Source organism: Neovison vison, chromosome 8 (genome assembly GCF_020171115.1).
Source record: "Neovison vison isolate M4711 chromosome 8, ASM_NN_V1, whole genome shotgun sequence".
NCBI classification, from domain to species: domain Eukaryota; kingdom Metazoa; phylum Chordata; class Mammalia; order Carnivora; family Mustelidae; genus Neogale; species Neogale vison.
The window spans coordinates 26013047-26040986 of record NC_058098.1 but is presented as its reverse complement, the minus strand read 5'-3'; the positions used below and the strand labels follow the sequence as shown (position 1 = coordinate 26040986).

Here is a 27940-nt window from a genome sequence, read left to right as displayed (position 1 = left end):
TGGGCCCAGATTCCCTGTCAGGGGCATTCCCCACGCAGGGCCCAGCTCATCGCTTCCTCCTCGGGACCCTCCTGTATCACTCTGGAGCAGTCTCACCATTTAGGTCACTTGCAGGGAAGGTCCTGGTGAGTATTTGAATTTGCAACCCCTGTATAAGATAGTCTCTTTATAAAGTGTTTCCTACCCTGATGTGCTGATTCAAAAGCTGGTAAAGGTGTGTGGTAATCTCCCACGGGACCTAACATCAAGGGGAAAATTTCTGCTCAAACGATGCATTTCAGTTGATAAACCATATGCCCATCCGATATTCCATGTGATGCTTACGAAAGCCCATTTTGCAGGTGAAGAAACTGAGGCTTGGTCTAAAGTCCTGAGCTAGCATCCAATACTGTGATTGCCGCAGTTAACCATTTTAAAAATCTTTGTGAGTGTGTAGTAAAATATACATGCAACAAAAGGTATCACTTTTAAGTTTTTGAAATGTACAGTCCGGTGGCTTTAATTGTATTCACGCTGTTGTCCAACCCTCACCACCATCCATCTTCAGAACTTACTATCCCATACCGAATCAGTTTCCTTAGTTTTGAAATGAGGGGTGACACTGTCCTCAAAGAATTGGTGTGATTACTAATAAAATACGAGATGAGAGCGCCTGGCACAAAGAGAGCTCTCTGTAATTTTTCTGTTCTGAGGTTTGAAGTATTCCAGAGGCAAACCGTGTAAGCCCGTTGCTTCAACTAACTGAGCGTTCTTTTGCAAATGCCCAAAGGGGAGAGGGAAGTTCAGTGCAGTTATTGTGTTTTATTTCTGCCCTTTCTGGCCTCAGGGCTTAGGTCCTGTTGTCTGTTGCTTGGTGATGGTAGTTATAACTTTCCCTTGGACTTCCGCAGCTGGCTGCTAGTTTTCCCTACCCCCAAAGAACAGCTTGGAGTCTTTCTATGTGTCTCTGCTCAGCGGCAACTCTGTATCTCTGGGCTCTGAAATAAAGGCTACATTTTCAGTCTCCTGTGCCTAATTTGGTTCTCTCCCCCACCTTTTTCTTTTTCTTTTTTCCTCTGTGACTTCTTTAGCTCCATGGGGGCTGCTTGTAAGTGGTCCTGAGCTGTCATTAGTCTTCTTGCATGTGTGGTTGAAGTCTAGGGGAGCTCTAACTGATTGGGTAATTGATTTCAGTTAACTGTTGGCAAACTGTGCCCCACAGCATTTTTCTTTCTTTTTTCTTTTTTTCTTAATCTGGGGACCAGTTACTACATGGTCTTAAAATGGTGACTGTGCCTCTGAGAAAGAAATAGAAGAATCTAGCTTACTGTTTAGAAAGCTGCTGCTTTTGCAGCAGGAAACGTGTGGATAGGAACTAGGAACCAGAAAGGCTGGTCCAGACAGGCCAGACTCAATTGCTAAGTGATGCTATTTATGGGAAAGAAGACTGCAAGGCAGGGGACTCCAGAAGAGAAAAGAAGGTTAACTTCTGCCCACAGAGAAATGTGAGTGAATGAACTAATTTTTAGTTCACAGGAGGAAGCTTTTTTTTTCTTTTCTTTTCTTTTTTTTAAAGAAGTTTCATTGTTCTCACCTTTTAAACCAGATGGAGCACATTTTAGGAGGTGAGGCATGCTTTTTAGTCCTAGCAGTTCATTGCTAGGCTGTTGGGAGAGTTTTTTCTGCAGGCTCAGCCTCCCGAGAATAAACTAGATAGGGAGGGCAAGACCTTGATTCTTGGGTCTCTTGAGCTTTGTAACTTTCCAGGTCACCCATATCTTTGCCATTGATGGGGTGTTAGATTACAGCATGAAGGGCTTCTTGATTGCTATCATCTTGCTTCTTGACCTGCAGCCTTTGCTGTCTCGTGACTTGGAAACCAAGTGAAGCAAAATAATGTTGAATGGGCTGGTTCGCATTTTAGGACTCCCACTCCTTTCTTGGCTCTGAACAGGCATTTGCTAAATACTTAATTGGCTTTTCAGACTGAACTTCACATGCAAGTTCTTATGATGATCAGTTGAAAACTAAAGGAAGATACAAAGGAATTTCCCAAGAAGCAGGTATTTTGCTACTCCACAACTTCTTACAGAAACGAACTATGGGTCAAACATCTTCTATCGGGCTGTCTGGGCTGCAGAGATAAAGAAGTGAAGGAGTCACAGGAAGTTTGAGCTGGTTTTTTTTTTTTTTTTTTCAGGTTTATAAAGGTGTCATTTAATACCATAAAATGACTGATTTTAAGTGTATAGTTCAATGACTATAGTTCATTAATTTGTCATTCAAATGACTGATTTTTTTTAAAGATTTTATTTATTTATTTGACATACTGAGATCACAAGTGGGCAGAGAGGCAGGCAGAGAGAGATGGGAAAGCAGACTCCCCGCTGAGTGGAGAGTCTGATATGGGGCTCCATCCCAGGACCATGGGATCATGACCTGAGACGGAAGGCAGAGGCTTTAACCCACTGAGCCTCTCAGGTGCCCCTATGTTGAACTTTTTAAAGATACTGCCAGACTTTCCCATGGCTATACCACTTTATATTCCCATCAGTATGTAATGATTCCAGTTTCTCCATCTTTGTCCACACTTGTTACTATGTGTGTCTTTGAGGTTAGCCATTCTCATAGATGTGTGCCGTGCCTCGTTGTGATTTTGGTTTGCATTTCCCTAATGACGAATGATACTGAACACCATCTCATGTGTTTATTACCCAGTTGTATACCTTCTTTGGTGAAATGTGTATACAGATCTTTTGCCTGTTTTTTAAATTGGATTGTTTGTTTTATCAAGTTGTAGAATTTTTTTTTTTTAGGTCTTATTTTTTTATTTGAGAGAGAGAGAGAGAGCACAAGTAGAATAAGCAACAGAGGGAAGGGGAGAAGCACACTTACCACTGAGCAGGGAGCCCAGCATAGGGCTCGATCCCAGGAACCTGGGATCATGACCTGAGTCAAAGGCACTTAACTGACTGAGCCACCTAGGTGCCCCTGTAAGAATTTTTTATGAATTCTGGATACAAGTCCTCTGTCAGATATATGATTTACAAAGATTTTTCTTTTAGTCTGTGGCCTGTCTTTCATTTTCTTTTTTTTTTTTTTATTTAAAAAAATTGAAGTGTAACTGATATACAATATATTAGTTTCAGTTGTATAACATAGTGATATGATGTTTTATATATGTGAGAAAATGCACGCATAATACATGTTAGAAAATGCATAGAAATGTAAATGTAATCATCCTCTGTCATCATATAAAGATATTATAATATTACAGTATTTTTATTGTATTTTTTATGCCATACTTTACATTCTCATGACTTTACTTATGTAATTTTTTAAGATTTATTTATTTATTATAGATGGAGGGAGAGCACAAGCAGGGGGGACGGCAGGCAGAGGGAGAGGGAGAAATGGGCTCCCCACTGAGCAGAGCACCTGAAGTGGGGCTTGATCCCAGGACCCTGGACTCACGACCTGAGCTGAAGGCAGATGCTTAACCAACTGAGCCACCCAGGCGCTCCTAGACTTATGTTAAAGCTAGAAGTTTGAACCTCTTAATCCCCTTCACCTATTTTGCCCATCCCCCCAGCCCACCTCCTCTGGCAACCGTTGGTTTGTTCTCTATATTTGAGTCTGTTTCTGTTTTGTTTATTCATTTGTTTTGTTGTTTAGATTCTTTTTTTTTTTTTTTTAAGATTTTATTTATTTATTTGTTAGAGAGAGAGTATGTACAAGCCAGGCAGAGGGGCAGGCAGAGGCGGAGAGAGAAGCAGGCTCCCCGATGAGCAAGGAACCCGATGCGGGACTTGATCCGGGCCCTGGGATCATGGCCTGAGCTGAAGGCAGCCACTTAACCGACTGAGCCACCCAGGCATCCCTGTCCAGAGGTTTTATCCTGAATATTTGGATTTTGTCAAGTTCTTTTTCTTTTGAAGTTTTTGTGGTTTTGTTCGTTATATGGTGTATTACCTTGATTTTCAGATATTGAGCCAACCTTGCATTTCTGGGGTAAACCCCACTTGGTCATGATGTATGAACCTTTTTATATATTGCTGGATATGATTTGCTGATATTTTGTTAGGGATTTTTTCCATCTGTGTTCATGAAGACTATTTGTAAGTTTCCTTTTCTTGTGATGTCTTTGTCTGGCTTTGGTATAGATCTAAAAAAATTTTTTTTTAGATAAATGAGATTATACCATACACACATTGCTGTGCATCTTATTTAGCGTATACTTTATAACTTACGTTGGCAGTGTTTTGAAAATAGTTCTACCTTCTATGTAGTATAGAGGGCTAAATTGCTCTCCTGAAACTCTGCCAGGTTACCTATATCTTGTATATTCAGATTTTTTAAGGCATTGTAACTCTAATAAGTAAAAAAATCAGATGCCCTTATTTTGATTTTCATTTTTTAAATTATGACTGATGTTGACCATCTTTTTGTGTTTGGCCTTGTGGACTTTTTTTTTTTTTTTAACTGCCTATTCATATTCTTTTGGCTTATTTTCCTTGATTGGTTTATCTATTTTTTTTTTTTTTTTAGAGATTTTATTTATTTATTTGACAGACAGAGGGATCACTAGGCAGAGAGACAGGCAGAGAGAGGGGGGAAGCAGCTCCCCGCTGAGCAGAGAACCCGATTCGGGGCTCGATCCCAGGACCCTGAGATCATGACCTGAGCCGAAGGCAGAGGCTTAACCTCCTGAGCCACCCAGGTTCCCCCCTTGATTGGTTTATAAGAGCCTTGGTATACCAAAGGAATAGGCCTTTGTTAGGTGTGTGGTAAATATTTTTATCCAGATTGTGTTTTTCTTCATCTGTGATGTACATATTTTTTAAATTTTCTTCCTTCTTCCTATGTATACTTTTTCTTTATAGTTTCTGGAGTTTGTTTCATTCTTAGGAAATTTTCCATGTCAAGATTGTTTATTTTTTTATTATTACTAACATAAAATGTATTATTTGTTTCAGGGGTACAGATCTGTGATTCATCAGTTTTATACAACACACAGCACTCACCGCAACACATCTGCTCCCCAGTGTCCATCACCCAGCTCCCTATCCCCTCACTTCCTCCCCTCCAGCAACCCTCGGTTTGTTTCCTGAGATTAACAAGATGAAACCAGAGAGGGAGACAAACCTCAAGATCATTTAAAAGTTTATCTGGATTGGGGTGCCTGGGTGGCTCAGTCAGTTGAACATCTCACTCTTGATTGTGGCTCAGGTCCAGATTTCAGGGTTGTGAGATGGAGCCCTGCATCAGGCTCTGCACTGGGTATGGGGCCTGCTTGAGATTTTCTCTGTCTTCCTCTCTCTCCCCGCCTTCTTTAAAAAATAAATAAAATAAATTATTTAAAAGTCGATCTGTATTTGCTTCTAATACTTCTGTTTCAGTTTGTATGTTTAAGTCTCTTCTGTCTTCTCCAGTAGCAGTTTGGATAGCTCTGTATTTTAACATTTAGTGGAACATAATCATCAATCAGTGTTAAATGCCATCATTATCAGGATCCTCGGTACCTGCTTATCATCTTTTGATGCAGCTCACCTGCCTGAAAAGAGCATGCCTGTTCCTCTGCCTTCTGACCTTGGGCTAGTTATTTAATCTCGGGGTTTCGGGTTAATTAGCAGTCATCCATGAAATGGTGACAGCAGTCCCAGGCAGTTGTAGCTGTGGAAATGCTGCAAGTCAGCATTTGTAACTTGGCACAAAGTAGGGACTCTTAAATGGAAAGGACTGTGTGCCACAGGACCTTGTTCTTACTTGGCTAGTGCTCAGTGACTCTATGGCTTCTTGTTGCTTTCTTGTGTTGTTTCCCACCAGGGTGAGTATTATCCTCATTGCTTTGTCTTTTTGTTTCTTTTGGTTTTTGTGTGTGTACTCGTGCTATTGGTTTGAGACTTTGGAACAGAAGCCTGTTGGGATCTTTCAGGATTTGCTTTTTGTCTCTCTGCAACCTGAGCTGTCAGGGAGCAAGGCCTTCAGCTGCCAGGGCAGCATCTCTCTGCTAAGATTGAAGGATTCTATCTCACAAGAAGGTAGAACTGGAGTAAGTTCCTAGATTGAATTGGCCTGATGACTACAGGAGGTTGTAATCCTGCCCTGGCTTCAAATCATATATTCAATAAGACAAAAAGGTCTGGTGTCTGGCTTTCTGGAAGGGAAAATTTTTTGATTAGCAAGAAATGATGATGTCAACTTTGGACTTTTCATATATGGCCTTTATTGTGTTGAGGTAAGTTCCTTTTATACCTTTTATGTTGAGAATTTAAATCATGCATGGATGTTGAACTTTGTCATATTCTTTTATTGTGTATATAGAGATGATCATGTGGTTCTTTTTCTTTCATTTTATCACTGTGGTATATCACATTGATTGATTTGCTTATGTTGAACCATCCTTGCATCCCAGGGATAAATCCCATGTGATTTTGGTGTATCCTTCTTTTAATGTGCTGTTAAATTCAGCTTGCTAGTATTTTACTGAGAATTTTTGCATCTGTGTTCATCAAGGTTACAGAACTCTAGTTTTCTCATGGTACCTTTGGTATCAGGGTGATGCTCACCTCATGAATTGAGTTCAGAAGTATTCCTTCTTTTATTTTTTGAAGAGTTTAAGAAGAATTAATATTCTTTATTGAACATTTGAGAGAATCCAGCTGTGAAGGGAGGTCTTAGATTACTGATTCAAACCCCCTTTTTTATTGGTCTGTTTTTTGCTTTCTGTTTCTTCTTGATTCCATTTTGGGAGGCTATATGTGTTTCTAGGAATTTACCCTTTTCTTCTAAGTTACCCAATTTGTTGCTATATAATTGTTTATAATTCTTTTTATTTCTGAGGCACCTGTTACAGTGTCTTCTCTTTCATTTCTGATTTGAGCTTTCCCTCTTTTTTTCTCTCATTGGTGCTACTAATTTTTTTTTTCGTTTTGTCTCATTTGTTGATTTTTATCTTTAAAAAAAAAACAATTCACTTCGTTGTAGGTTTTTTTTCCTATTTTTAAAATTCTCCTTTTTATCTATTTTTGCCTAATATTTACTATTTTCCTTTCTTCTGCAAACTATGGGCTTCATTTGTTATTTTTTCTGGAGCCTTGAGGTGTGAAGTTATATTTTGGGGGATTTATTTTTTAAATATAGTTCTTTACTCCTAGTACTGCTTTTGTTGCATTCTGTAAGTTTTGGCATGTTATATTTTTATTTTCTTTTGTCAGAGATACTTTTAAATTCTCATTTGATTTCCTTTTTGACCCAATGGTTGTTCAAGAGTGTGTTGTTTAATTTTCACATACTTGCCTGTTTTCCATTTTTGTTTTTGACTTCTAGTTTTATTCCAGTGTGATCAGAAAAGATACATGGAATGATTTTGGTCTTTTTAAATTTGTTAAGACTTATTTTGTGAACCTACCATGTGATCTGTCCTGGAGAATGTTCTGTGTGCAACTGAGAAGAATGTGTATTCTTCTGCTATCAGGTGGAAGGTTCCATATGTTAAGTCCATTTGGTCTGTATTTCTTTTGAGTCAGCTGTTGATGGATTTTTCTGTCTGGATGTTCTAGCAATTATTTTAAGGGGGATATTGAAGTCCCCTACTGTTACTGTGTTGCTGTCAGTTTCTCCCTTCAGATATGTCAATATCGGCTTTATACATTTAGGTGCTCTGATGTTGGGTATGTATATATTTATAACTCTCATCTTTCTGTTGAATTGATCCTTTTGTCGTTATATAATGACCTTTTCTGTTTCTAGACGCAGGTTTTTTTGTTTTTGTTTTTTTTAAGATTTAATTTATCAGAGAGTGCGTGTGCACAAACAGAGGGGCAGCAGGCAGAAGAAGAAGCCTGATTCGGGACTTGATCCCACGACTCTGGACAGACACCCAAATGAAGTGAACCACCCAGACATCCCCTAGACACAATTTTTAACTGAAAATCTATTTTGTCTGATACAAGTTTAGCTACCCCCTGCTTTCCACTCACATGGAATATCTTTTTCTATCCCTTCATCTTCAGCCCATGTGTGTCTTTAGATCTGTAGTGAGTTTCTTGTAGACAGCATATCACTGGATCTTATTTTTTTATCCATTCACCCACTGTATGCATTTATTTATTTTTTTAAAAGATTTTATTTATTTATTTGACAGAGATCACAAGTAGGCAGAGAGGCAGGCAGAGAGAGAGAGAGAGAGAGAGAGGAGGAAGCAGGCTCCCTGCTGAGCACAGAGCCCGATGTGGGACTTGATCCCAGGATCCTGGGATCATGACCTGAGCCAAAGGCAGAGGCTTTAACCCACTGAGCCACCCAGGCGCCCACACTGTATGCATTTAGATTGGGAATTTAATCCACTTATTTCCCAGGTTATTCTAATATGCATCAGGTTGAGAACCACTATCCTATATGTACAGATAAGGTATAGGGATAATAAATATTCTCAAGGAGTCTCAAACTAGGTCCTCGGAGGTGGAAAGGTGGGAGGTATCAAGAACTCCTTAAATCTGAGGATTAAAAAAAGATCATTCTCAAGGGAATACAGCAAAGATTAAGAACCAAAGTAGGGGCACCTGGCTGGCTTAGTCAGTGTAACATGTGACTCTTGATCTCAGGGTCATGAATTCCAGCCCCACATTAGGCATAGAGCTTAGTAAACAAACAAGCCATAGCAATCAATCTTATATGAGTGTCTGGTTTTATATTTTTTTAAATATGAAAATTTATGTTTTTGTAAATATTAATTTATATGTATATGTTTCTTTTTTATATTTATATAAAAAGGGGGGATTTTGAGAGAGTGCAAATTCCTCCCCCAAAAGTGTTCTAATTACCCCTCTAGCCATCCAGGAATATCAAAACCATGACATTTTAATATCTAAATCTGACAGTGTCGTCGTGATACAATCATTAATTCTAAACTGAACTTCTGAATTGCTTTTGGTTGACAGCTTCCATTATTCAAAGATTGTAGCACATTAAGGAGATAACCTTTGCCATTTTTCATCTGTTGATTCTTCCTTTAAGATCAGTTGATCTCTGGTTTGTTGATCACATCTTTGTGTGAGAATTATCTGTTTTCTGCATCATTTTTCAAAAATTCAGAATTGCGTTGTTGTTGTGTTTTCATTTTTTAAAAAACAAACATTGTATGGCAGTTAACGCCGGTACTGCGGGATTTGTTTTACTTGCATTTTAGTTAACTGGAATTTATGTACATAGAGGACAAGGCTTATTTCTCTCGCTCCAAGCAGTCATATTCATATTTCTGAAGACTGACCAGGGAGGCCTAGCACAGGGTTCCAAGGAGGGAGGGCCAGAATCTTCTGACAACAGGTCAGTTGGAGGAAATTATCTGATTAAGGAAATCAGATGCTGCAGCCAGCCCATAGTCAGCAGGCTTTCCATCTCAGAAAGAATAAATTCTGTTTGTTGTTGTTGTATTCAGGGCAAACCCATACTACTACTAAGCCCTTCCCTTTGTGAATATGTAAAATGCCTCTGGAGGGATTTTAAGGGAACTGGTGATAGCAGTTGTCTATGGGGAACCCAAGTGGGAGGAAGATTTCTTTTTCATGGTATACCCATTTGTACTCTGTTTGAATTATTTACTGTGTATGTGCTACTTTTCCAGAACGTTTTTAAGCTAGTTATTTTTTTTTTAAAGCCTTGCCTGCTCGTAGTTATGTAAGATGTTAACGTTAGAGGAAACTGGGTAGAGAGTCTATGGGAATTCTCACAATATTTTTGCAGCTCTTCTGCAAATCTAAATTAATTTTAGATTTTATTTATTTATTTGACAGAGAGACCACAAGTAGGCAGAGAGGCAAGCAGAGAGAGAGAGAGGGAAGCAGGCTCCCTGCCAAGCAGAGAGCCTGATGCGGGACTCGATCCCAGGACCCCGAGATCATGACCCGAGCCGAAGGCAGCAGCTTAACCCACTGAGCCACCCAGGCACCCCTAAATTAATTTTAAAATTAAAAGTTTTTTTGGCGGGGGGCTCCTGGCTAGTTCAGTCAGTTAAGGGTCTGCCTTGGGCTCATGTTCCCAGGGTCCTGGGATTGAGGCCTGCATGGGGCTCCGTGCTCAGCAGGAGCCTGCTTCTCCCTCTGCTTCTCCCCTGCTTGTGCTTGTTCTTTCTCTCAAAGATAAATAAAGTCTTTAAAAAAAAAAAAAAAAGACTTTGACCAAGCTATGTATCTACAAAAAGTGCACCAAACTCAGAACCTTATACTGTTAAAGCCAACTTGTGCTTCTGGTAAAAATGCAGATGAGTTTACATGCAAGCCCCCTGAGTGATTCTGACTCCATGTAACACTGAGTTCCAGAGGGAATCATCGGGGAGAGAGAGAGAGTGTGTGTGTGTGTGGCAGTAACTTGAAGGATGGAGGGGATGTGAGGGCAAGGTGGTTGGAAGGCTGTGGCCAGGGTCCAGTGGGCAGAAACAAGGGTCTGAAATGCTGTAACATTCGGGGGTGAAGAGAGAGTGGAGATGCAGGAGCACGTGAGTCTGGGATCTGGGTTTCTGGATAAGACTTCCTTGTTCACACCAGGTACGGAGAGAGAATCGGGAAGCTCTTCTGGTTCCTTGAGGGGGAGAAGCATGTTGCTAATGAAGGGAAAGAGAGGTTTTGATGGAGTACATTTTTTTTTTTTTAAAGATTTTATTTATTTATTTGAGAGAGAGAGAGTGTGAGAGAGAGCATGAGCGAGGAGAAGGTCAGAGAGCGAAGCAGACTCCCCATGGAGCTGGGAGCCTGATGTGGGACTCGATCCCGGGACTCCAGGATCACGCCCTGAGCCGAAGGCAGTCGTCCAACCAACTGCGCCACCCAGGCGTCCCTGATGGAGTACATTTCTTGAGGCCAGTAATTGGTCTGGTCTTGTCTTGAATTCCCAGGTGACTATGTTGCATGCAGTTCATTTACTGAGTGCCTGCTGGGTGCCAAGCCCTGGGGACACACAGTCCCTGCTCCCACAGAGATCACACTTGAGTGGAGGGCGACAGACTGAACAAGTAAACAAATGCATATTGTACATGATAAGATGATGTACATGCACATTGTGCATGTATGTAGGGAAGTCCATGAAAAGAAATAAAGTACAAGAGTGGAGAATGGAGAATGGGAGCCCCGAGGGCATTATTTTAGGTCGGATTGGCAGTGAAGGCTTCCCTGAGGACCTGATATTTCAGAGAGACCTGAATGAAATAAGGAATGAGGTTAGCCACGCAGGGAGCTGTGGGAAGGGCATTCTGGCAGAGGGAACAGTAAAGGTGATGGCCCAGAGGGGTTGAGAAGGACTTGCTGACAAGAGACAACAAGAAGGTCAGTGTAGCTGGGGCTGAGTGAGGAGGAGAGTGGCAGATGATGAGGTCAGTACAGTCTGGAGAAGGCTTGTAGGAAAATATATTGGTCACATAGGAGCTTCCTAACGTCTTGGTATATAGAGAAAAGGGAATTGGTGGAACATTATGGAGCTTTGTTTCCTACTAACTATACTGGAGAGTGAGCCATTGTGAAAGTGAGCCAGTGTGAAAAGGTGAAAAGAACATTGATCTGGAAGTGGGGAGCTGTGGCTACCCTGAATTACAGTCTTCCCTTTTGTCCCCATGTTAATTACTTCACTCATTTTGTGACTTGTTTCTGGAAGTGCAGAATCAGTGCCTTGCAGGACTCATGGGGGCGTTTGGAAGACAGGACTTACAGAGCGGGGATGAGACTGGGTCAGTTAAAGCAGGTGTGAAGGTCCTATGACTTGATCTGCCCCAGAAAGATGTTTACTTTCCCCCATTCCCACTACGACCTCTCTTCTTCCAAGCAGGACTGGTTGCCGTGGTCCCTGCTGCTTTTCTCTCTCACGTGTGATACACGTGCCTTCTACGTCCCTGGGGTTGCTCCAATCAACTTCCACCAGAACGACCCTGTAGAAATCAAGGTAGGTGCTGCGCCAGACTGTTGGAGCCTCCGTGCTGGGCATCGTGGCTAGAGGACCCTGGTGAGATGGTCCTGTCCTTCCCATGCTTGCAGAGAACAAAAGCCAGGGCCAGCCACCGTGGCAAAACGCGGGTTTGCTGCCTGGTTCCTGGCTGGATGGGGAGTGCCCGCGGGAGCCCCTTCATCTCTCTCTTCTCCTCTGCCACTTTGCCTGATTGAGTGTATTCTCGCTCTGTGTCCCTCTCTTTCTCTTCAGCTCTGGCTCTGGTTCTGGTGCTTTCCATGTCTGTGTTTTTCACTCTCACCCTCGCGTGTGTCTCTGTTTCTAGGTCTGTGTGTCTGTCTGTCTCTCTCAGCCTGCCTCCCTGTTTCCTCAGCTCCATCCTCCTCTCTGTTCCCAGCTTCTCTCCACATGACTCAGATTGTCTGCGCATACACAGCCTGTTAGGGCCTCTGTGTTGTCACTTGCCATTTCTGCCACCAGCTGGGCTCTCTAGTTTGGGTTTTCCCAACTGCGTCCTCCCTCGCTAAGTGGTGGTATGTGAGATGATTTTAAGAGAAGAGATGACAAACACATTTTATTTTAATACCTGTTTTCTTCTAATGTGTATTAAGAAAAATAGCTGCTACTTCAGCTCGTGATTTTATGGCTGCTGTTGGTTTTCCATTTTTAATGGTGATACAGTATTAGCTCCTTAAATAAATGTATTTCCCTAAAAATGAGTCGGAGCCAAATACATAGTAGAATCAATGGTAAGTAGATGAGGCACACTGGTGCGTGAACAAGTCTAGAGAGAAACCATCCAACCAGGCGCCTTTGCTTCTCAAGCTAGATGCCCACTGTGGGTCAATCAACGAGCAAAGGTGGGGAAGGAGTCACTTAAAAAATGGTTGATCAGGGACAGTGGGCAGGCTGGCACCTTGATTAATGGTTCTTTAACAGTGTGTTGGTGGCCTTCTCAGAGCCCCAAGCAGGGATAGGGGTTGGTGGTGGATTTTCTTGGATCTGGCTTCCCAGGGCGCAAACTCTAAAGTGGGGATCTGGTGCAGTTTGGCTGGGTAGGCTCTGAGGGTCGCCACTTGGGAGGGCAGGACTGAGCAGAGGGAGACACAGAGCCATGGTACAGCAGATGCCTGTGGAAAGCTCTGGAACTGGAATGGCCGGCCCTTTGGAGTTGTTCCAAATTGAAACAAGAGGACTGGTTCTCTGGATCCCTCCATGAACCAGTCACTGGGTATAGATTACCACAAGGGACGGGGCATAAATTTATACAAGGGCTCCCGGCCAAAAGGACGTTCCTCTGTCATCACCCAAGTATAACCACTTTTAATACTTCAGTATTTTTCTGTGTTTTTCCCCCCCTGTGCAGTGTTTTTAGGGTAGGACACTTGGCATCCTCTCACCTCTCTAAACCCCCAACTACTTGACTACCACACTGTTCCCCCCTTGGCAAAGTAATGTGTAGTTGAAATTTTTAAGTAGTCCTTCGGACCCTTAGGGATTCTGTAAAAACGGCTAACAGAACTTACAAGGTTATGAAAATAAATTCTGCTCCTTAAATAAACATACATTTCTTGCCTCATTACTGTGTTGAACCACGTCTTTACTGGTCTGTGCAAAAGCAAAGCAATAAGATTGTGTGAACATCGAGTTTATCTTCCCCTGGGCATCACAGTGTTCAAAAGGAGAAGCAGAAGACGGTCACAAAGGACCAGCCAGAGGATGTGCCATCACGTACATGCCCCTGTGTTTGCTGCCACATTTTAGGTATTAGCAAAATGACAAAATTGCTACATGTCATGCTTATTTGGGGCATCACATACAAGCAACTTGTGATTATCTAGAGGGAATTAACCAGTGAAGAGGAAAAATATGTAAATAATATATTTGCTTAAAGGAAAAAATGAAAACTGCTAGGAATCAAGTTCTAGAAGAGCTGGGATCTTCTCTGTCCCAGTCATTGCTGTGTTACCAGCTCCTAGTATGCAGCCTGGCAGGGTGGATAAGTATGTCTGAGGAGTGGCCATTAAAAAGCATCTGCCTTTAGGGGTGCCTGGGTGGCTCTGATGGTTGAGTATCCAACTCTTGAGTTCAGCTGAGATAATGATCTCGGGGTTGTGGGATCAAGCCCTGTGTCAGGCTCTACACTCAGTGTGGAATCTGCCTCAGATTCTTTCTCCCTCTCCCTCTGCCCCTCCCCCTGCTCATTCTAAATTAATACATACATACATACATAAAACATAAATAAAATATTTTTTTAAAAGTTCATTTAGAGGGGCGCCTGGGTGGCTCAGTGGGTTAAGCCGCTGCCTTCGGCTCAGGTCATGATCTCAGGGTCCTGGGATCGAGCCCCGCATCAGGCTCTCTGCTCTGCAGGGAGCCTGCTTCCCCCTCTCTCTCTCTCTCTCTCTCTCTGCCTGCCTCTCTGCCTACTTGTGATCTCTGTCTGTCAAATAAATAAATAAAATCTTTGGGGGGGAAAAAAGTCTTCAAAATCTTCAAAAAAAAAAAAAGTCCATTTAGAGCTAAGCAGTAATTAATGAGTAAATGCAACATTACATGTGTTTCATTATTGTGAGCATATCTCTTCCTCCCAAATCAGACTTGTAACCTTCAGGAAAAGTAATTAAAGTAACATTTATTGAGGGTTATTTACATACCAGACATTATGCGTGACTTAACTCAGATGCCCCCCAAGAACCCTCTGAAGCAGATACTGTATATTTTACAGATAATGGAAATCAAGGCCCAGGGAAGTAAACCATCTTGTCCGAGGTGATGTGGTGAGGCTTAGTCTTTAACTGCTCCAGCTCTGACCTACTGCAGTACCCTTCCTCACAGTGCTTCTGCCAAAAGCCCCCCTCCAGAGCAAAGCTTGTGGCACAGGGAGGAGAGGGTGGCACTGGCTTCGGGGCCTGCCAGGCTGGAGGTCGGAGAGGGAACACTTTGGGTCGAGGGGTGGGGAGGGTGGGGGAACATAAAGTTAGGACTCAGTCTCTCTGTAACGTGGATTTTTTTTTTTTTTTTTTTTTTTTTTTAATCCAGAAAGAGAGAATGCAAGAAACAAAATAACGGGCTGTTACAATACACACTAACTTTTTGGCCATTTTGACTCAAGCAGTTTATGAAATGCTTAATAGTAGTCCTCAGTCCCTTCGTCCAACATCTAAAAACCTCTGAAACTCAGTTTTCTAAGCTTTCATTGACAAGACTTGGCCTGAAGTGTTTGACTTTATTTATTCCAATTATAATGAATATTTTTGCATTTCTTTGCACGGTCATTAAATATGGGGTACTGTCCCAGACGCAGCTGGGGGGTGTTGTCCATACTGCCTTTTAAAAACCAAAAAAAATTCCTAGTTTCCAAAATATGAGTTTTAAATAAGGATTGTGGACCTGGATTCTAAAAAGTATTTAAACTTTTTTAGATGGTGCATAGGAATGGTTGATAGTTTCTAAATAGCAAAGATAATTTTATTTGCATGTGGATCAGAATTTACTTTTTGTAACATTTTGATTAGTTCTGTTTTACTATGGTTTGGCGTTGCCTATGATTGTCACCATTTCCAGAGCTGTATTCTCTGTGCACGTATCACTTCCTAAATATTCTCCTTCTTGGTCTTCTTAAACCTTGTTTTTTAAAGATTTATTTATTTATTTATTTGACAGAGAAAGAAATCACAAGTAGGGAGAGAGGCAGGCAGAGAAAGACAGGGAAGCAGGCTCCCTGCTGAGCCGAGAGCCCGATGTGGGCCTCAGTCCCAGGACCCTGAGACCATGACCTGAGCTGGAGTCAGAGGCTTGACCCACTGAGCCACCCAGGTGCCCTTAAGCCTTGTTTTTAATGATGTATAATATTCATTGAATAAGCCTATTACGGTTTATTGCCCAGTTTCCGATCGTGAGAGCTTATACTTGTTTTCTCATTTTTCCTCACTTCGGTCATTCAGCAAACATTTAATGAACACCTCTGTGTGCCTGGCTCTGTAGGTCCTTATCCTCACAAAGCCTAACTCTTAAATTCTAGTGGAAGAGACTTTTTTGTTTTTAAAGCAACAGGTAAACAAAATAATCATGTTTTATCAGACATGTTACCCAGGAAACTGTGCATGTTGGAATAGAGCAAATGGGCTTCCCTTAGATGAGCTGGTTAGGGAGCGCTTCCAGGTGAGGGACCCTAAGCTGGGACCTGAATGTATGAAGGAGCCAGACGGGCCTGGAGTCAGGCAGGAAGGAGCAGTGGGCACAGAGCCTGAGCCAGGAAGAGCTGGACAGGCTCGAGAAACCACAGACAGGAGAGCACTGTGGTTATGAGTAAGGAGTGAACCTCTTTGTTCCTAAAGTTTACCCTCATTTGGAGTTATTTCCTAGGAAAGACACCTAGAAGTGAAATTATAGGGTCAAGGTACCATATCAGACTTTCAGAATGTATTGAATTTGGTTCTGATTTTAAAAAAAACTATAATGTAGTCTAAAACTAAATGAAACATGAAATAATTCAGAATCGTAGACCGTATAGTATCTAGTGTACTACAGCTGTGATCTGCTGCTGTCAGTTGGCTAATAATATTACCAAGTGTACCAACAATATGTGGGTACCGGGGAGGATTATTGAAACAGCCGTCTGGGTTTCCGGGTTGATGAACAACAGCCTCTCTTCTCCCACTAGGCTGTGAAGCTCACCAGCTCTCGAACCCAGCTACCTTATGAATACTACTCGCTGCCCTTCTGCCAACCCAACAAAATCACCTACAAGGCAGAGAATCTGGGTAAGTTCTCCTCTGACTGTGTCAGCCTGTCCCAAACGGGAAGCCCCGTCCTTACGTGGCGACGGTAGCAGTTAACCCTGACATTCCTGTGTGCTGCACGCTGTTCTACGTTGTTTACATACAGAGCAGCTTATTCAAGCCTCAGAACAGCTCTGGGGTGGCAGATGCTGTGTTTATGCCCGTTTTACATTCAGTGACTTGCCTCTGGTTACATTTTTAATTAACAGCCAAGCTGGGCTTAGAGACTACGTAGTCTGACTTCAGAGTTTCAGTCCTTGGCTGCTCTCAGACCAGCCCTCCCTTGATTGCTAGATAATTCCCTTGTCTTTCGTGGCTTCTGCAGCCTACTCTGCTTTTAATTAAAAGAGTGAGTGGTTACCTCTGGCCCTAAAAGAAGCAGAGGCATCACTGTAGTTCTTGCTAAGTGTGCAAGACTTGCTTCAAAAAATGTGCGAGGCACCCAGCACAGTGTCTGGAATGTATGTTCCATAAATAGTCATCGTATTCCAATTCAATAATTCTCCATTTGCTAGAATTGCAGGCTTAAAGCAAAAGACATTTGGAAGCCTCTCTTCCCGACACGATTCTTAGTACTTACCCGTATCGGTGTTGAGTCCTGGAGATAAAAATGTGGGTAGATGCTGTCCCTGACCTCAAAAAGCTTAGGAGACTTTCCTCTTAAAGCTTAGGAAGGAAAAAGGAGAGAATTGGTTCTTGAGCAGGCCTCTGAAAGGTCTGCCTTCCCTGTCTGAGCTACCCCTGGCTCAGATGTTTCCAGAGTCCCCAGCTGATAAGTGTATCTATGATCAGGTATCGGGTGTCCCAGACCAGCTGGAGGCACGCCTTGTAGTCAAAAGTTAGCCAAAAGCAGGCAGCACCTCCCATCCCTTCGTCTTGCCTCCTACTGTTGTCTTGGGGCCTGGACTGACTTCCACTGATTGTCTGGGCTGTGCCCCCAACCTGTCACTTACCCTTCTTTTCCGTTTCCACACCGTATTGTGCTCTGGCCACCTTGACTCTGCCTGAGAAACTTGACTTGCTTTGTCCTCTTGGTCAAAGGACCCTCAGAACAGTTCCTCCCATGCCCATGAGCTGGTGTGGACTCGTTGCCAGCCTGTGCTCAGCAGTTGGGCACCCCTCCGTGTGACACTGGGTGACCTTAACTCCTCTGAGGCTCTGCTGCATCCTCCATGAAGCTGGGGAATGTTCTGCCTCACTGAAATGGAAACTTTTACGTACAAAAGTTACTCTGCTACAGTACATCTCAGTCTGTCTTTGTGGAGTGCCTGCCTTCATGGCCTGTGCGTTCTTAGAGTCGAGAGATGATGCCTTATATTCCTCTCTCTCTCCCACTTCTAGCCCAGTGTCTGACACAGTAGGATTTAGTCCATGTTAGTGTCCTGCCCAACTGGAGGAGAAAATTCCTTGGTTACATACCTGTTAGATGGCAAGCCTTGTACTCTCTGTTCTTATCATCACCACAGGGCTCTCATGAGCAGGGCGCTGTTCTAGGCACTTCTGTGCTTTAACTTCGTTAATACTCACAACAGCTCTATGAAATAGCTCCTCTTACTATCCCCTTAACCTAGGTAGGGGAAGTGAGGCGAAAAGAGGTACAGTTCCTCGCCCCAGTCACTCACCAGTATGATTGCTCCCGTTTCATAGTAGAGGGAAGGGCAGCTATGAGGGTTAAAAGTCTTGCTCCACAGATCACATGGCCAGTAAGGGGAGAAACTGATATATTAACATATTACTCAGGTGTTTTTTAACTCTAAAGACAGATCCCTGTCTGCTTCTAGGGTCGTCTTCTGTGAAATGAAGACGGTGACCCGAATCGTTTCCCAGCAGACTATGCAGATAATTCTTTCTGGCGTCCTTGCTCTCCACTGGCCAGTCCGTTCCTGGGTTCTCTAGGCTCAGCTTCTGTAATGGGGGAAGGGGAGCCCCTCCTCTCTCTGTGCCTCTCCTAAGTGCCCTGTCCACACTCACCAGGCAGCTACCATGCGCAGGGGTGCGGCTTGCACCCTGCCACTACCGTTCGTACGCCAGCAACTCACAGCTTTCATCCACAGCCCTGACCTGTCATGGGAGCCCGAAATTTGGGTATCTAATTGCCTGCTTGACATGTCCAAACGGAAGAAAGGCCTTCGTCTAAATTTGCTCCTCTTTCTGTTTTCCCAGCTAGCACCCTGTTGTAGAAACCTCAGTCTCCCGCCACTTCTCACTTGTCCTTTGTATCTGTCAGCACCTTCGATTCCCCTGCTCAGTAGCCCCTGAATCCGCATGCTTGCTTCCACACTCAGCACCGCCCCGTCCAGCCACCGTCCTTGCTCACATGCATGACTGACTGGCATCGCCCCAGCCAGTCCCTTGCGTCTTCTGTGTTTTCTTCTCAAAATAGCCAAAGTGATTTTTCTGTCATCTGAATAAGGTCATGTCTTCCTCCATCCCTGTTAGAAACCCCTCAGGGTCTTTTGGGTCAAGATCAAACTTCCAGCATGGCCCACAGGCCCTGAGGTCTGACTCCAGCTCGTCTTTTAGGCTCACCTTGAGTCACCTAACCCCCTTTGCTTTCTGCGCTGTGACCACACAGGCCTCTCCGCCTCAGTATATGCCTCCAGCCCCCCAGGAGCTTTTGCACGTACTGTTCCTTCTGTCTAGAATGTTCTTCTTCTGTCTCTTTACGTAGTCAGTGCCCCTCTTCCTTTAGAGCTCACTTCAAACATCATTTCCTCAGGGAAGCTTTCCTAGACCTGCTCCCCATGTCTAGAGCAAGTTCCTCTTGTTACGTCATGATTTTACCAAGTCTGTCTTCCCACTACACCGTAAGCTCCGTGAGTATGTGTGTTTAACATAGCATCTTCGGGCCGAGCCCATAAGCAGTACCAGGTGGATGCTGGGGATGAGTGAATGAATGACGAAATGAATGAAAAAATGACTGACCGGGCAGATAGGGCCGTATCCAGGCAGGTCCCTGCTGCTAAGCCCGTGTTGGACTCCTTGTATGTGCAGGCGCTCGTCCTGCCTGTTGGCGGCGGTCCGTCTTCAGCTTTCCCCAGTTTCACATCATCTCAGCACAACCGTTGGAACAGCTCAGAATGGAAGTGCCACTGGCGGTGGGCAGCCCTGAGCTTCTTTGCACCTGGTGCCTGGCCCCCGCTCTGAGGCAGTAGGCTTGCAGCAAGTGTGCAGTACCCCACCTCCCTCCCTGGCCGAACTGGATCTGAAGACACAGAAATGAGTGGGAAATACTGTCTGCCCTTAAAAGAGCTCCCAGTCAGGGGTGGCAGATGCTTAATATGGCAGCGCCCAGTGCAAAGTCATATCAGCAGCGCGTGAAAAGGTGCAGGAGTGACGCTGAAAATAAAGATGGCATTTGTTGCCAGCCTGCTGTGTGCCTTGGACTTGCTTTCTCACTGGAACCCTGTGAGATGATTACTGTTATTATCCCCATTTTGCAGATAGGGGAATTGAGGCTCATTGAGGTTATATAACTTACAAGACCAAGACAGTAAGTGTTAGAGCCAGGGCTCAGTAGCCGGGCCAGTCCTCAGTATTGTATGACGCTGCCTCTACACAGAGGGAAATCAGGGGAGAGAGGGACAGGCTAGGCCCCGAGGAGGTCAGGAAGGGCTTCCCGGAGGAGAGAACAGAAGCGGAGCTTGAAGGGTGAGGAGGAGCTTCCCAGGAACATGGGCACGAAGGGGCACCTGAGGCGCAGAGGTGTATTTGATGTGCCCTGGAGAGTCTGGTGGAGGTATCAGAGCGGGAGTGGGGAGGCCAGGTGGGAGGCGGAGGGGCTCTCTCCAGGTAGGGTAGAACACCGAGTGCCAGGCTGGGGAACTGTCAAAGGCCCTGCGAGTCAGCAGTGTCTCCTCGGCTCTGGTGACCTCAGCAAGCTCAGGGCTGAAGCTCTGAGATCCATGTGTCTCTCTTACGGCAGGAGAGGTGCTGAGAGGGGACCGGATTGTCAACACCCCTTTCCAGGTGCTAATGAACAGCGAAAAGAAGTGTGAGGTTCTGTGCAGCCAATCCAGCAAGCCAGTGACCCTGACCGTGGAGCAGAGCCGGCTTGTGGCCGAGCGGATCACAGAAGACTACTATGTCCACCTGTAAGTTGTCCTGCGTTCCCTGCCGGCCCCGACTTGGGGTGGGGTGCGCACGGATGGGAGAGGCAGTCCAGGGGGACTGAGCGGGGCCTTGGGTTTCCAGCATCGCCGACAACCTGCCTGTGGCCACCCGGCTGGAGCTCTACTCCAACCGCGATGGTGATGACAAGAAGAAGGAAAAAGATGTGCAGTTTGAACACGGCTACCGACTCGGCTTCACAGACGTCAACAAGGTAGAGTGTCTCAGTGTGCGTGAAGGGCTGGGGGCGTTTCATCTGGTAAGTCACGAGCCCTTGGGGCCATAGGGAAGGGGGACATATTTAGCTCTAGGTTAACAAAAGGTGGGATGGCCAAGGCAGGTTTCTCCTGGTGCCCTTGGGCATGGGCTGTGAAAGTCGGTGCTTTGGACAAGGCTCTGGCAGATGCTACACAGGAAATGGAAGGCACAGCCCCTCAAAAAGTCAGATTCCATATTTATAAGATTAAAACAAAAAACAGACGGAATTGGAACAGTACGTAGGAGAGCTGGGTAGGATAGTGGTCAAGAGCATGCTTTTACAGAGCTGGCTCCTTGGCTGTTGGATTCCACCTCCATCACTTAGTAGTTGTTGAGAGACCTTGAGCCTACCTGTTTCCTCTCTGAGCCTTTGATTCCTCATCTGTAAAAGGCATTTAGTGTCCATAGCTGCCCCTTGGGGTAGTTACGCAGAGTAAAGGAGATGAGTGGTGTGTGTACTATTTTATGGCACAGCCTCTGAGAAATACGCTAATAATGGCAATGATAATAACAGTGATTCTCCTGTCTTTCTAATTTTCTAAACTGAACTTCAACCTTCTATGAAGGGAGTAAAGGACAAAACCATTTCTTTTGAGGCGTAGCTCCTGACCTCAGCGGGCTTCCGATCCCAATTCAGAAGAGAACTGACTCTGTGGGACCCTGCATCTTAAGTCCCAGTTGCCATCACTGATGGTGCTAGTGCTGTGACGATCAATGCCAGCAGAGCTCAGAAGAGCTCGGTGTACATTCGGGTTGTCACAGAGGAGGTGGGTCTTAAAAAATAGGGAGGCTTGATTTGAGTGGAGTCGGTTGGCATTCTAGCCAGAGTGAATGCCGGGAACAGAGCTGCAGTGTGGGAACTGTTCACGGGGCAGGAAAGGGATGGGGGAGACCAGGTGAACTAGATGTCTGGAAACATGATAGAAGGATGTGAACGCCAGGCCCAATGGATCCAGACTCTTACCTAGTTAGCCCCAGGGACCCCTGGACGGTTTCTGAGTGGGGAATGCTGTGAGAGCAGAGTTTTTGGCAGGTTGAAACAGCAGGGCCTGCTTTTGGGATGATTTTCTGGTTGTTTCTGGACCACTAGGTATTTTCTTCTCTCCACTGCTGTTTTAGATTTACCTGCACAATCACCTCTCGTTCATCCTTTACTACCACCGGGAGGACCTGGAAGAGGATCAGGAGCACACGTACCGCGTCGTCCGCTTCGAGGTGATTCCCCAGAGCATCAGGCTGGAGGGTGAGTGGGGAGGTATGACCAGAGGGGCCGGGCTGGATGGGCCTGGGCTTCCATACCCAGGGTCTTCTCACACTTGATTCTCAGATGGCTAATAGGCCACAGTGTGGCACATGGGCCCAGCCAAGAGTCACTACATTCCCATGAGAGAAGGCGGAGCAAGGGGGAGAGCTGACACCTGTTGTGTCCTGGCCTGGCACCTTCCCTGTTTACCCGCTCTCGCTACCCCTGGAAGTGTGTGGTGGTTATAGATGGGGAACCGGAGGCTCAGAGAGATTGGTGACTTGGCCAAGAACAAACAGCGGCTAGGACTTGGCTGGGCCTCTCAGAAGAGCCAGCTAGCTTCCCCTAGGTTGAAGAACAAGGGGCAGTGATGCAGACAGAGTAGTCAGACAGCTGGTTTCTGTGTTACTCTTCCTCTCTGTAAGTGATTGCAGAGACGAGAATTGGTCCAGGGTCAAGAGTTGTGTGGGAGTCTGAGAGCCCAGCCCCATAAACCCAATAGGGGCTGGCCCGGCTTCTCACCTCTCATCCCTGGCTTACCCCTGGGCTGTGATAGTGGTGGTAGGTTTCTGGCTTTTGTTTTTTTTTTTTTTAAGCTGTGGAACCTAGTTTTCAAACAAAATCGTCCCCAACAATCTCATGTAAGACATAGATCCTGTGCTTTCAGAGTGCTATCCTGCTTCTGGTGAGCGCCATGAGCACAGCTTTATGTTTATTGCATGATATTCTTGATGTCATCTCTTCCCTCAGCCATTTCCTCAAGTTTAGAGGCTCTGTCTCCTTTTCTCACCATTTTCTCCCCAGCAGAGTGCTGGGCAGAGAGGTGCTTATTACATGGTGGTTGGTGGAGTGGATGGACAGATAATGGGATGAACGGAGGAGTAAATGAAGACAGAAGCGTCTGGGTGATTGAATTACTGGTGTGCTGGGACTCTGGGGACCTGGCAAATGAGTAAATGTGATAGCAGGAGTCGGTGGTGTTTTTCCTGTTCGTGGGGCTGATTGAGTGAATACATGAACACTTGAATTGAGTAAAGAGAGATCACGTGAGGGACTCAGACACCCTCTTCCACACCCGGCAGCCCGAGAGGCTCTTAGGAAGGTCAGGGCTCTGGGGAGGAAGTTTACAGCTCTGTTGCCTCCCCTCAGACCCTGGGTCGCAGCAGCAGGCAGCCTCTGAGGGCACCCCCCAGAACAGCCCCAGGCAGTGGCCCTGGTCCCCACAGGAACAGACTGAGTCTCTGTCTCTCGCAGACATCAAGGCAGATGAGAAGAGTTCATGCACCCTGCCTGAGGGTACCAGCTCCTCGCCCCAAGAAATCGACCCCAGCAAGGAGAACCAGCTGTACTTCACCTACTCTGTACACTGGGAGGTGAGAAGGGGCTGGAGCCCGTGGCAGGGGAGAAGGGTTCTGGTCTGGGCAGGAGGTATCTAGCAAGAGGTCTGACTCGAAGCGCTGCTTTTCCACTCTATCTCCCTCCCCTCCAGGAAAGCGACATCAAATGGGCCTCTCGTTGGGATACTTACCTGACCATGAGTGACGTGCAGATCCACTGGTTTTCTATCATTAACTCTGTTGTGGTGGTCTTCTTCCTGTCAGGTGAGAGATCTGCGGATGGGAGGTAGAGAGGACAAGGGGGTGAAGGATAAAGGTCTGAGGTGCATCACATGATTAAAGGGGGACTTCTAGGGTGTTCTCGGGCCAAGTGTAGGTCAAAAACAAACATCAGTGCTCTGTGCTAGGCATCAGGTATGCAGAGGGGAACAAGGTTCAGTCTCCTTTCTGGAGAGTTCCCTTGGGGAAGAGAGGTACACCTCTCCATGCACACCTTCACTGAGTCTTTGGACGCGATTTCATTGTTGCCCGTTCTGTGCAAGGACTATGCCCCATGCTGGGGATGTGGTGTTGAGCAAGCCAGGCCCCTCACGGTCTGTTCTGGTGCTGGGAGAGACAAAAGAGCAGAGAAATGGTTGAGTCTAGATAATGGTAAGTGCTTTGGGGCAGATAAACAGGGTGACCAGATACACAGCTCTTGAGGAGGGGTAAAGGCTGCTTAAGAGAAAACCTCTCTGGACTGAGAGGAGCCACCATTCGGAGACCCAGGGAAAGATGGGTCCAGCAAAGGCCATGGCCCTGCAAGGGGACAGGCTTGGTGAGAAGCTGGCCAGTGAGCCAGGGGGAGGGTAGTGGGCAGAGGTGGAGTGACACCCACATTTCAGTATCATATGGGAAGCAAAGGTGATTTTAGCTGCTCTTTATTAAACATTTCCTGAGGGGCAGCTGCTGTGTTATTAAGTCCTTTCCAAACCTCTCAGTCCTTCAAGTTCCATGAGCCAAGACTAAAAGGTCAAGTTAGCTTGAGGTCATACAGCCCATTGTCTTAACCTGGAGAGGAAACAGGGTGCTGTAGAGGTACAAGTGGGGGCGGGGCTGTGAACCTTTTGGGGCGTTGAAAGGTAAAGATGCCTGGGGTAAGTTGAATTGGGAGCAGGCGCAGGGCAGAGTGGGGCACCGCGGGCAAAGGGAACAGGAGGCAGCCCCAGTAGGGGCACGGAGGCTGTGAACTGATGACAGAAGTAGCAAGCACGCAGGGGCAGCATGGGAGGGCAGCCCGGGAGGCAGTGAGGCTGCAGAGGTCAGGTGGACCAAGACGTGGAGCAGCTAAAGTGCTGTTCTCCCTGGAATAAAAAGCAGTGTCCCTTGACTGCCCAAACCCATCCCAGTGGCTCTTTCCTTCCCCTGCCAGGGGAATGACCCTCCATGTACCCTTGTCTGGATAGCTAGGGTGGAGCTCTGCTCAGCAGACAGCCTGAGGCAGCTGCCTACCCCCTGCCCACCGGAGGAAGCCCGGTGTGCCAGCATCACTCAGCGAAACACCAGGCCCAGGAGGCTCGGTTGGCAGTGCTCAGGCCTCTTCCTCCCTACCCTGTTCGTTTCAGGCATCCTGAGCATGATCATCATTCGGACCCTCCGGAAGGACATCGCCAACTATAACAAGGAGGATGACATTGTACGAGGTCTTGGCTGGGGAGGGATGACTCGGAGGGAGGGCAGACTAGCAGTAGGGCTCTGGGCCTAGCAGACCAAGGGTCAAGGCGGGCTGGTGGTGGTGGTGGTGGTGGGGTGTGTGTGTGTGTGTGTGTGTGTGTTTTCATAGAGTAGTTTGAAAAGGAAAAAATGTTTAATGACCCAGAATGATAGGGATAAGCTTTCTAATTTCTAAGCATAAAAGCAATGGGAGAAGTCACAGAAAAAAAAACTTAATGAATATAACATTAAAAATCTGAAACTGGGGACACCTGGCTGGCTCAGTTGGTACAACACATAGTTTTTGTTTTTGTTTTTAAGATTTTATTTATGTATTTGACAGACAGAGATCACAAGCAGGCAGAGAGAGGAGGAAGCAGGCTCCCTACCAAGCAGAGAGCCTGATGCGGGGCTCGATCCCAGGGCTCTGGGATCATGACCTGAGCCGAAGGCAGAGGCTTTAACCCACTGAGCCACCCAGGCGCCCCAACACATAGGTCTTAATCTCGGGGTCATGAGTTCAAGCCCTACGTTGGGTGTTGGGCCTACTTAAAAAAAAAAATCTAAAAACTGTTCCACATGTCAGAATATATAGGTAAGACAGGAAAGTGTGACAAACTTGAAAAAGAGTCAATAGTTAAAAGAACTGGTTTTAAAAAGTCCCAAAATCTCTAATGTAAGAATGAACAAAAAATTTACTGACTAGAAAATGGCAAGTAAACATGTGAAAAAACATTTTTACCTCAAGGATGGTTATCCACCCCCCCCAACCCCAAAACAGATTCAAACAATATGAGAAGACAGTTTGGGACCTTCAGATCAGTCATATATAGTATAGTAGTCATCGGCAGCAAGGTGGATGTGAGCTAAGCACTTTTCCACGCCACCCATGCAAGTATAAATTTGTAGTTTCCTGAAAAGTTACGTATTGGCTATACATAGCACGAACTATAAAATAGTTAACTTGCTTTGATGCAGTCATTCTTTTAGAATTTTCCAAATGAAACTATCAGAACCACAAAGACTTGGGGGCGCCTGGGTGGCTCAGTGGGTTAAGCCGCTGCCTTTGGCTCAGGTCATGATCTCAGGGTCCTGGGATCAAGTCCCGCATCGGGCTCTCTGCTCAGCGGGGAGCCTGCTTCCTCCTCTTTCTCTCTGCCTACCTCTCTGCCTACTTGTGATCTCTCTCTGTCAAATAAATAAATAAAATCTTTAAAAAAAAAAAAAGAACCACAAAGACTTGGTCTAGGTGTATTTATTATAGCTCTATTTATAATTTAAATAAACTAGATGTAGCCTGATATTCCATAAAAATGGATTGGCTATGTTATGATGCAGTTATACAATAGAAAGTTGTACCGACATTAAAATACTAATTGCAGAGTATTTATTGGAAATGAGGAAATGCTTATGATCAAACATTACCTGAAAATAACTAAGTATGCAATAAATAGGGTCTGGTTCCAATTTTGTGTTTAAAAATTATATATACACATGCATATATATATATACACACACATACATAAAGAGCTAAAAGAAATGTGTCAAAACAATGATCTCATTAAGTGCTAGGAGTATAAATTGTGTTTTTCTATGTTTTTCTGCTTTGTTTTTTTTTTAATTTTGAGTTTACTTATGAGCCCTGAGATCATGACCTGAGCCAAAGGCAGATGCTTAACGACTGAGCCACCCAGGTGCCCCTACTGTAAACATTTATTATTTTTTATTCATTTGAAGCATACTATGTGCCAAAAAATTTTTTTTTACTTTTTTATTGCATAAGAGCACATACTACTTTTACAATCAGTAAAAAAAAATAATGCTTTTAAATTTCACCACTCAAAAAAACTCTCACAGTTAACATTTCAGTGTGCTGATGTTTACACTCTTTTTCCATGCACAAGGCTTGTGGAATTTGGGGAGGAGTTTTGCCTTTTATGTAGCTGTAAGCCTCATGTTTGTGCCCTCCTTTTCCGTGTGACATTTCTCTGGGGAGTACTTTGTCATGTCGTGTACTCTCAGGTCAGAGTGGAGGCTGGCTGACACCCAAAGGACCCTCAGCCCTAGTCCGGGGGCGTGGGTCCCTGCAGGAGCTGCGTCCTCTGGGCCCCAAGAAGCAGCCTCACTTCTGGCCATTTGCTGCAGGAAGACACCATGGAAGAGTCTGGGTGGAAGCTGGTACACGGAGATGTCTTCAGGCCCCCCCAGTACCCCATGATCCTCAGCTCCCTTCTGGGCTCAGGCATTCAGCTCTTCTGTATGATCCTCATCGTCATCTGTGAGTGGGCCTGCGGGGGCTAGCAGTGGGGTCCTGTCACCAGAGAGCACAGGCCTGAGTCTCAGAGAGGTGGCCTCCCGCCCCTGGAGAACGGGGCAGGTCTGCACCACTGGGCCAGACAGAGTCATCTATGCCAGCAGGAGGGCTGGGTCCTCTCAGCACCAGGCGCTGGTGGTTGGCTGCACCTTGGGGCGCTCCAGCACTGTGGGTCGCCTCCCATGTCCACTCTCAGCAACACCACACGCCGGTGCTGTGAGGTTGACCTCCCTCGGCAGCCAGGCTTTAAGTGACTTACACAAGTCAGCACCAGGTCTTTTCTCAGAAAACA

At 45.3% G+C, this 27940-nt stretch overlaps 1 protein-coding gene across 1 annotated transcript in view; it reads left to right on the top strand.

Annotated features, from left to right (window-relative positions):
- Positions 1 to 27940, top strand: part of TM9SF4 (transmembrane 9 superfamily member 4) — a 47865-nt gene that overhangs the window by 6101 nt on the left and 13824 nt on the right. The window contains exons 2-10 of the mRNA XM_044263264.1: positions 11794 to 11907; positions 16577 to 16676; positions 20620 to 20788; positions 20889 to 21018; positions 22182 to 22305; positions 23560 to 23678; positions 23795 to 23906; positions 25247 to 25317; positions 27480 to 27612. Of these exons, the coding sequence (XP_044119199.1) occupies positions 11794 to 11907; positions 16577 to 16676; positions 20620 to 20788; positions 20889 to 21018; positions 22182 to 22305; positions 23560 to 23678; positions 23795 to 23906; positions 25247 to 25317; positions 27480 to 27612 (1072 nt within the window). The remainder of the gene's footprint in view (positions 1 to 11793; positions 11908 to 16576; positions 16677 to 20619; positions 20789 to 20888; positions 21019 to 22181; positions 22306 to 23559; positions 23679 to 23794; positions 23907 to 25246; positions 25318 to 27479; positions 27613 to 27940) is intronic.